This window comes from Hipposideros armiger, unplaced genomic scaffold (assembly GCF_001890085.2).
Source record: "Hipposideros armiger isolate ML-2016 unplaced genomic scaffold, ASM189008v1 scaffold_94, whole genome shotgun sequence".
Taxonomy (NCBI): domain Eukaryota; kingdom Metazoa; phylum Chordata; class Mammalia; order Chiroptera; family Hipposideridae; genus Hipposideros; species Hipposideros armiger.
Window position 1 is genome coordinate 3,456,096 of NW_017731444.1, and position 9,519 is coordinate 3,465,614.

General features: G+C 54.2%; 1 protein-coding gene across 3 annotated transcripts; it reads right to left on the reverse strand.

The window, feature by feature from the left end:
* Window positions 1-607: 607 nt before the first annotated feature.
* DUSP15 (dual specificity phosphatase 15) lies at window positions 608-9,519 on the reverse strand. Of its 3 annotated transcripts, none has more exons than XM_019645733.1 (7): window positions 8,955-9,519; window positions 8,204-8,237; window positions 6,566-6,648; window positions 4,410-4,459; window positions 3,353-3,427; window positions 2,082-2,253; window positions 608-1,211 (listed from the first exon to the last, which is right to left on the reverse strand). In XM_019645733.1, exons 1-7 carry the CDS (start codon window positions 8,973-8,975, stop codon window positions 939-941), a joined length of 708 nt encoding a protein of 235 aa, XP_019501278.1. In that variant the 5' UTR covers window positions 8,976-9,519; the 3' UTR covers window positions 608-938. The 3 variants fall into 3 exon arrangements, with proteins under 3 accessions (XP_019501278.1, XP_019501280.1, XP_019501279.1); XM_019645735.1 differs by lacking the exons at window positions 8,204-8,237; window positions 8,955-9,519 and adding exons at window positions 5,505-5,639; window positions 8,023-8,175 and having other exon boundaries at window positions 656-1,211; XM_019645734.1 differs by lacking the exon at window positions 3,353-3,427 and having other exon boundaries at window positions 656-1,211; window positions 8,955-9,182.

The window sequence follows — 9,519 nt, forward strand, 5'->3', positions numbered from 1 at the left end:
TATTGGGCTGCCTGGCCTATGAACTCTAGGTGGGAAGGATCATTCCCACTAGCTGGGGGGTGGATCTACCTCTCCAGTAACCTCCACGACCAGAAGAAGCTGCTTCTTAACAACTGTCATGGGATGCAAACTGCCTAGGTTCAAATCCAGCCTCCCCTTCTCTAGCTGTGTGTCCTTAAGCAAGCTGCTTAACCTCTCTGAGCCTCAGTTTTGGTCCTGGGATTAAGTGAACTCCTGTTTGTAAAAAGTCAGGCATGAGGGAGGCACTTACCAGTTAGTATTTGTGAATAGGGAATGGGAGGGAGCTGGAGAGGAGTAGGGGGCTCAGGAAGGAAAGGGGCTCAGAGAGGGGAAGGGGGTTCCAAGAGAAGGAGGGACTCAGGGCCTTGTCAGGAGGCCAGAGGAGAGATGGGATTGGGGGAGAGTGTCAGAGAAGTAGTCTCAGAATTCAGCCTTGAAGACAGCAGTTTTATGAGGGTGGCAGGCTCCTCAGGCCCCAGGGGATGCAGAGCCCTTCCCATCCCTGTTTCTTGCAGGCTCCTGGCCCCTGGAAGAGTCCTTGCTGTCGCACCCTTTCTCAATGACTGGGAGGCACTCAGACCAGCAGCTTCTGTGTCTCTTTAATGTCCTCCCCCCCACCCCCCACCCACCCACTTCCACTTCCACTCCCACAGCCTTTAAGAGGGGAGGCCCAGGTGCCTCCGCCCCCAGCCCAAGGACTAAGGCACCAGGTGGCTGCAGCAGGCCGGCCCAGACACAGAGACGCGTAGACGGAGGGCACACTATTGCACACGCAGACAAGCAGGGCGGACATAGGAGGCAGGCGCAGGGATCAGGACGCCGCGGGGCTCCCACAGGCTCTGGGCTGGTTCTGGAGGCCGTGGGAGGCCCAGACGCCTCCCGCAGGAGACCAGTCGGGAAGAAGAGGGGCGGGATCCTCACTTGCCGCCTTTGCGGGACAGACACCGCGGAAGGCAAGAGAAAGTCTGCTTGACCCGCGCCAGCAGCGGCAGCGGCCCGTGGGTTTCCCGGGGCGTCCGCGGCACCAGGCGCTGCAGGGTTCCCTCGGAGGCTGAAGGCTGCGGTGCGGGGGAGGCGGCCGAGGTCGCGGAGCCCTGCCGGCAGCGCTTGCACAGCGGGAGCAGCGCGCGCATCTCCTCCTCGTCGCGGAACGGGCTCTCGCCGAAGCGCTCCTCTAGCTGCCGGCGAAGCTGGAGTAGGGAGGGATGCAGGGGTGCGAGGGTCGGTGCCGGGCCTCCAGCCCGGTCCCCTCCCCAATCCTCACCGTTTCCGCCCTTCTTCGAGCTTTCCACACCTCGCTAAGGCCTTCCCTTTCCTGCGCATCCTCTTAGCCCCCCTTCGGAGTTTCTATCGCCCGCACTGAGCGCTACCCCCATGATTCCCTTCCCCTTTGATACTCCATCTTCCAGACTTGCTGAAGTGACTCCCCTGCCTGTACAGTGGGGATCACGGTAACCCCTTTTCCTGCACAGCAGCTCCACTGATACAAGGACTCTTTTCTTGCCTGCCTCTTTTCCTAAAGCAGCCTTGTAGACAAGCCTCTGGGTACCAGCCCGCCACCTGATGAGAGCCTTCCTGCACTTGCTGCTCTTCTCTCTGTCTCTGTTTCTCATCCCTTGTTCCCAGGGAGGTCTCAGTTCCTGACATCTCCATATGCCATCTACCCAGTGGCATAATAAGAGAAGGAACTGCTTTGGCCTCATCAAGGACCCAGGAGTGGTGTAGGAGATGGACATTTCTACCCCAAGAGGCCAAACACTCAAATGCCTTCATGTTCCAGGCAGGTAGAGCAGGCGGTTCTGGGACCTGGGTCCAGTCTGCCCCAAACACATTCAAATTCTAAATTAAAAAGGCCAAGAAAACAACTGGCTATCCAAACAAAACACACCTAGGAGCTATATTAGCCAAGGGCCATGGGTTTGAGACCCCAGAAAAATCTTCTGCTAGGTCTGAAGTACAGGCTAAATTCTTTCCAATCAGTGCTCAGCTCAAGTGGGAAGAAGGGTCTCCCACCCTGCCCCAGCCCATGCCCTTGCCCCAGCCCCTGCCCCAGCCCCTACCTTCCGGGAACTGCCCCAACCAAACTCTTCAAGCTGCTGCCTAAAGCCTGGGTTGGGGTTGGCAATGGGCCGGTTGGACTTGATGGCTTCAAGCACGTCCCGCCAGCCTAGCCCCGTCACAGTCATCACATATGCCGTCACGATGGTGGTGCTACGGGAGATGCCTGCAAAGCTGTGATTCCCCCCCCCCCAACAAGCTTTAGGTAAGGTCCAATCTCCTCTGTGCCCCCCCACCCCACCCCATCCCCACTTCAGCTCTCCCACCCTTGCCTCCTGAGCTCCAAGCACAAGGAATCTGCCTGGACCTGTCTGCCCGCCTCCAGACCTTTGCCCACTCTGTTCCCTCTGCCTGGAGAATCTCCCAGACATTCTCCCACATTAAAAGCCTGAGTGAAAATATCACTTCATTCATTCATTCATTCAACAAACACTTCCTGATCATCTGTTATTTTTCAGATACTGGGGATATAGTGGGGAGTAAAATAGACATGGTCTCTGCTGTCCTGGGGCTTACAGTATGGTTGGGGGAGACAGACACTGACCAGGGAAATGATTTCAGGTGGTGATAATTACTCCAGGGGCTAGGAGATGGTGTAGGAAGAGGTATTAATCTAGTGGTGGTGGAGGGGGGATTAAGGAAGGTGTTCCCAAGGAAGTGATGTCAAGCTGAGTCCTAAAAGAGGGGTAAGGATTAATAATGTTCTGGGCAGCGTGTAGGATGACCATGAGGTGGGAGCCTGGTGGATTTGAAGAACGAGGAGATGGCCTGTGGGACGGAGGAAGAAAGAATGAGAGACAAGCAGGAGGGAGCTGTTCCTATGGCTTGGGCGTCCGCTTGGGGCAGGTACTCAGTGAGAAGTTATGGAATGAATGACACCAACTGGGCCAGGGGCCCCTAGGAAGATTTGGGGGTCCTGTTTCCCAGCCCAGGTTTCACCAATTCCCTGCAGTATCGCCTCAAGGTCTGGAAGGGAGGAGAGGGAGCTGGAGCTATTGGAGGGTGTTCGGCTACTTGCATGACCTCACCTATCCCTCCCAATAGCCCATCATGTCAGCATTCTTTTCCCCATTTTACAGATGAGGCAATGAGGGAGAAACATCTATCTGGCCATGGCCACACAGCTGATAAAAGACGGAGCCTTGCTTTGAGCCCCCTATGGGCCTCCATCAGATGAAAGGTGGATTGTCAGGCCTTGTGACAGCTGGACACAATCTGCCACAGGTTCCTCCCTCCTCCTAGGAAAAGTGTGTGTGTTCCGCTCATAACTCACCAGTGCACAAGGCAGTTCCCCCCATTGAGGCGGCAACAGTGGATGAAGTTGATACATTCTTTGAAGTGCTTTTTGCTAGAGAAGAAAGCAACAGGGTAGGGAGCACTGGGGCAGGCCTCCTAGGAGTTGTCTCCCTCCCCATATATGGGATGGCAAGAGACAAAGAGCCTAGAGGTCCTCAGGTCAGCTAGCACGTTCAGTGAGTAGGGGCCAATACTATCACATGGTGTGTGTGTGTGTGTGTGTGTGGCAATAATGGTGGCATTTCAGGCGGTGAGAGAGGCCAATCATGGCAGATCCCATCACAGAGGCCGGAGCGTCTCCCAGTGGGTCCTATGGATCCTGTTTCCATGAGGGGTTTATCTTGACCTTTCAAGGAAATGGGTGGGAGGAAAGAGAGGAGTCCCCTCGCCTCTGGGGTCTGCAATCAGAGTACGTGGGGACAATGATGGTCAGCGAGGGGGTTGGCAGCAAGATTCCCAAGGGCAAGGGTGTCTTGCCTGGGTCCTTTCCAGGCTGGGGGTATTGCTGCTAACACGAACAAAAATCCTGTGTTCTGGGCCCCCATTATGCTCTAGGCCCTGTCTTAGACCCTCAGTCTGTGCCATGGGATCTTGGAAAGACTCCCTAATGCTAATCATGCTCCCATTTTTCCTCTCAGAGAAGGGAAGCAATTTGCCCAAGGTCACACAGCAGGTAAATGGCAAAGCCTGGCTGGAACCCAGATGTCTGTCTTAACTCCAAGGCCAGGAACAGGTTGAGCCTGACCTTTTCAAGTCCACTGGTGCAACTGATCCTGGGAGACAGCGTACTTTCTCCAGTTCATAGCTGAAGAGACTCAGCTCTGGGAGGTTAAGGGTCTTAGTTAGGGGTATAGGCAAGGGAGTTGCTGAGACAGAGTCAAACCTGGGCCTGGATGACCACCTGTGCTGGGGTCCCAGGACAGCTTTCTGGCCTGAGTCTTCTCTGTCCTCCCTCAGACCATCTCCCACCCTCCCTCCCACCACCACGGGAGGCAGCTGTCTGTCTCTCTGCGGGTCTATCCCAGGGAACTTACATGGGTACCTCAGGGGTGTCGGCCACTGGGATGCGAAGATAGGTTATGTCCTGCAAGTACAAAATACACACAGGAAGTGGGGGGACCCTTGCCTGCACCTCCTTATCCCAGCCTGGGCTGCCCAAGCACCTCATAACCTCAGGCCAGTTCCTGCCCCTCTCTGGGTCACTGTTGTCCTCTGTCCAAAATGAGTAGACGCCATCTCTAGGGGCTTCCCGGCTCTGACTGTCTGTGATTCTAGAACCTTCTGAGGACTTGATAAAAAGGATCCAAGGACCTTTCATTTAATAGCTGGGAAAGGGCCACTTAAAGTGACACCCCTCCAAATGAGGATTACAAAATTACATAGTAAAGAAGGACAAAACAGATTTTATTTTCTTGAAAAGAAAAAAAAATTATGAAAATAAGTTTATAGTTCATGAACTGTGGTTATAAAACTTTGTGCTAATCATAAAAATAATCAAGGAGTGAATTGTCAGTAGTTTTTCCAACAAACTTGCTCCGACATCCTTCACTTCATGCTTCACCTTCACACAAGACCGTAAAGAGGATTTTTGCCCATGTTCCAAGAACCTCATCACTTTTCTCAAGGACCTCTCTTAATTATTTGATATTTAAATGGCTCTTTTCAGGTGCCTGGGCCAGTGGCTAGGGGACCGCCCCCCTCCCCCCCCCCCCCCCCCATCATTTGTTAATGGCTTATTTAGGGAGTAAAGAGATACTCTAACTCACTTTCCCCAAGGTCACGCAATTCTGCNTGTGAGAGTCCAGCCTTTCTCTAACTCACTTTCCCCAAGGTCACGCAATTCTGCATCTTTTGCAAGGTTTGCAATTTCATTTTGCAACACATTTGGCTCTGGGTTTGCACGGCATTACCAAACCCTGACTGGTAAATTCACTGATGGATGGGGCGGGAGAGATTCTTGTGAGAAGAGGGGAGGGCTGTTGGAGTAGGGATTCATTTTGCAAGCAGTCATTTCATTAGTAAATGTATTCATGACTTGACAACAACATTCCTCATGCAATCTAGTGACTGCATACTCCAATTACTCCCAAACAAGCCTGTACTATAAAGCAAAATCAGACTCCACTGACCTGGAAATTTCTTCTTTGAATGACATTGAGAATCGCAGATTATTGGAGGTTGCTCTTAGAGATCATCAAATCAGACACATAGGGAAACTAAGGCCCAGAGAAGGGAAGGCTCCTGCCCAAGGTCACAGAGCAAATCTGGGAGAGAACCTGGTCTGGATCTCAGATCTCCAGAACCCTTTCCCACCCACAGTTCTTTCCCTTCAGGGGGTGATACAGACTTTAACAGATAAGGAGGAGGGGATTCTGTTTATGGGATTAGAGTATGACTAACTTTGTTATTATATCAGCTGTAATTTGTTGAGCACCTATTCTGTGGCTCTCAACAACTCAGTGAGGTCGGTACTGTTATAAAATTCCCTTTACAGATCAGGCAGCTGAGGCTCAGAGAGGTGAAGTCCTACGCACAAGGTTACAGAGAGAATAAGTGGTGAAGATGGACCTCCTGACTCTAGCATCTGTGGTCTGGCTTTCCTGCTTTCTTCTTCTGGGTTATAACATCCTCACCCCATCTTTTCCAGGACTCGATATTACCAGCACCCACCACTCCAGTGGGGTGGTCTTACACCACCATGCAAGTCATCTTCACCATCCCACAACCCCTTTGCCTCATCATAACAGCCCCCTGGGAGCAGATAGGGATGAGGGATCAAAGGCCCAGAGTGGTAAAGTCACAGCCCCAGGTCACACAGCAAGACACAAAGCCCAGAATCATTCATTTGGAGTTATCGATTCAGTTGGGCAAAGGGAAGCCCATGTGGGAGCTTTTTCATGGTTCAGTGTGAGGTGTGTGGGGCCAGATGGCCTGTGTTCAAATTCCAGCTCCTTAGCTTCCTGTGTGAGTTTAGGCAAATTATTTAACCTCTCTGGGCCTCAGTTGCCAAATAGGGATCAAATAGGGATACTAACATTCAACAGCCCAGTTTTTAACCGAATGAGTTAGCATGGGTCAGGAAAGCAGTATAGGACCTGGCACACAGTAGGTACATGATAAATGGGTGCTGTGGGGGTTCTGGAGCTCCCCCACCATCTATGCACAGCCTTGGGATGGGGGTAAGGAGTACCTGCAGCAGAGGCTGGGGTGACTCATGAATGGAGATGATGTGTGTGATCTTATTCCGGCCCAGCTGATCCGGGTCTTTGGCATCTGAAAGAAACAGGAAGCCTGAGCCAATCTGGCAGGTGTGACTTATGTGTTCCTGATGGCCAACTGAGACCCATGCTCCTTGCCAGCTCTCCTCCTCTTCCCCATTGGCTGACACTCCACCAACTCCCCACTCCTTGACCACCTCCTGCTCCCAGCATGACAGGTCCTGCCACACCCCTAAGCTCTGGGGTACCCACAAGTAACAGTTCAGCATCTCCCCCACCTTGCCCGTGCTGTTCTTTCCATCGCAAAAACTATTCCCTGGCGTATCCCTGACCCAGCAATTCTACTTCTAGGAATCTTGTCTAGAGAAGCGTTTGCTCACACAAAGGCCACGTGTAGAGGGCAATAGTCTCTGCAGTGCTGCTTGTAACAGTAAACACATCAGAAATAGTTAAAAATGAGAACAAGCTAAATGTCCATCAAAAGAGAGCTGGATAAAAAAAAAAAAAGACATATACTTGAATACTATGCAGCCACTAAAGAGACCTCTATGTGCTGATGCGCATAGATGTCCAAAATATATTAAGTGGGAAACACAGGTGACACAACAGCATGCAGAATACGTTTACATTTTGTTTTAAATCTGTATTTACAAAGAGATATGAAAAATGACCTAGGGGTATCCCCCACATTGCTATCAGTGGTCATCTCTAGGGGCTGGATTTCTAGTGTATGCAGACCTTGTACAATCAGAGTAAATAACACACATCCCCTCTTTCTCCATATGTCCACGTTCTCACTCAACACATTTACTGAGTGCTTACTATGTGCAGCCTTGGCTGGGCATGAAGGGATGGGGTCAATTTCATGGCCCCTGCCCTCCTGGAGATTCAGACCTTACTTGGCCAAATACTCAGAAATCAGTGTGGAGTGAGCTGCTGAGGTGGCTCGAAGGAAATAAGGGATCAGGGTTTATGAGGGTGGAGCACCTAAGCCAGTGGGGGACAGGGTGGAAGGCCCTGTCCCAGTTCAGATGCCCCTTCCTCTCTGAAGTTCTCTCTGACTCCGCAGATGGAAGTGACTTTTGCCACCTTGGGTCCCCTAAGCCTGGGACCAGCTTGTTTCTGTGGCCTGAGACAGGCAGAATGCATGGCCTTGGGACAGAGTGGCCAGTGCTCACCAATGAAATTTCTGAGGCAGAGTCCAGTCTCCAGGACCTCTCCTCTGAGCAGGCGGTTGTGGGGGCAAGGGTCCCTAGTTTCCCAGCTAGAAGCAACACCTCCAAACAGACCTCACCCCAGAACCTCAGAGCTGGAAGAGCCCGTAGAGGCTGTGGGCCTTGTGCTGAGGGAGAGCCTGAGGCTCAGAGCAGATGCAGGCTTGCCCAGCATCCAGCGTCCTTTGCACTGTGGCACTCCCTCACCCACTTACCCTTTAGTCCTCGTGAGCTCTTTCCTCTGCCAGCCCAGCATCACTTCCCTGCCCACCCCCTCACCACCACCAGCTCCATTCCTCAGCTCCTCCAAGGTGCGTGGGCCAGAGCATGAATGGTGGACATGGGCCTGGGATGGGCAGAGTGCCAAGGCCTCTGGACAGAGTGGGCAGTGCTCACCAATGAAGTTTCCGAGGTAGAGTCCAGGAAGTACCTACAGGAGAGACAGGCAGCGTTAGCAGGGTAGGAGAGCAGCCCTGCCCACCCCGATGGTTGGGGCCTGCAGTGTTTCTCTGTCCCATGAAGGGTGTCTGTACCTCAGGACTTGGGGAGCGGGAGCACTCTGCTCCTTCTCATGGGCCTGGACTCTGTGAGAGGGTGGGGAGGGCAGGAGAGGACTCCAAGGGAGGCTGGCTTCCTAGGGGTGAAAGAGGACAGAGAGGGTAGGGGAAGCACAGAGGAGGGGGCAAAGGAAGAAGGCGGACTTTGCCAGGGTGGGTGGTGGGGACTTCTGAGGAGAGTGGGGAGGCAGGAACAGGAGGAGGGTTATGCAGAGGTAGAGGGGGAAAGGACGGACAGGCAGCTCCAGAGAGAGTCCAAGGAGTCAGAGACAAGGGAGACAGACACATGGAGCCAGAGACAGGGACTGAGAGAGAGGTGGGGTCCGGGAGTTACAGGGAATCACAACAAGGAATACAGAGTCATGAAACAGGCAGAGACCGGCACAGAGAGACAGAGACCTAAACAGAGACACAGAGATACAGCTCCAGAAAGATACAATCTAAGAGTTCTAGGGAGACAGAGACATAGACACTCAGATTCAGGGAAAGCCAGAAGGTCAGAGGGGGGCAGAGCGACCCAGTCCCAGGCGGGCACCGTGGTGGGGACTGCGGGTGTGCAGGTGCGGGCTGCGCGATTCCCCCCACTCTACCTTGGTCATGCCATTCCCCATGATCCCGGGGGCGGGGGTCCGGGCGCACCCCCAGCTCGCCGCCCGGAGAGCGCTCGGGTTACAGCTACCCTGATGGCCCAGGCCCGGGGCCTGCAGCCTGGCGGGGAAGAGGGGGCCTGGCGTCCACAGCCCCGCCCAGCCCTGCCCAGCCGCCGCCGCCGCCGCCGCCACTGCCCGCCGACTGCGGGCCAAGAAGGGAAATGATGGTGGAACCGCCGCCGCCGCCGCCGCCGCCGCCGCCGCAGGCTCCTCCTACCCCCTCGGTCATGTGGGGGCCCCTCCCGTGGGTCGCGGCGCGGGGCTGGACAAAGCCCCAGTGTGCCGGACCCAGGGCCCGCGGGACAACGGCAGCTTGTTGGGGCCGCGTGGGACCGATACCTCCGGAGGTGGGGGCGGGGGCGCTCCCCCCACCCTGGCACTGTCAGGCGCTGGCAGGGTTGGGGGCGGAAAGAGCCCCCAGCCGCGGGCTCAGAGACTCAGATTCCAATTCCGGCTCTGCCTGGCCTTCCCTGCGGGGCCCTGGGGCAAAGCACCTGGCTCCTTC

Excerpts from the sequence above, each read along its gene's own strand:
- DUSP15 (XM_019645733.1), bottom strand. The coding sequence starts at position 8,975 with ATGGGGAATGGCATGACCAAG. Across the intron at positions 8,238-8,954 it reads TGGGGAATGGCATGACCAAG|GTACTTCCTGGACTCTACCT; the intron begins GTAGAGTGGGGG and ends TCTCTCCTGTAG. Across the intron at positions 6,649-8,203 it reads CTACCTCGGAAACTTCATTG|ATGCCAAAGACCCGGATCAG; the intron begins GTGAGCACTGCC and ends TGTTTCTTTCAG.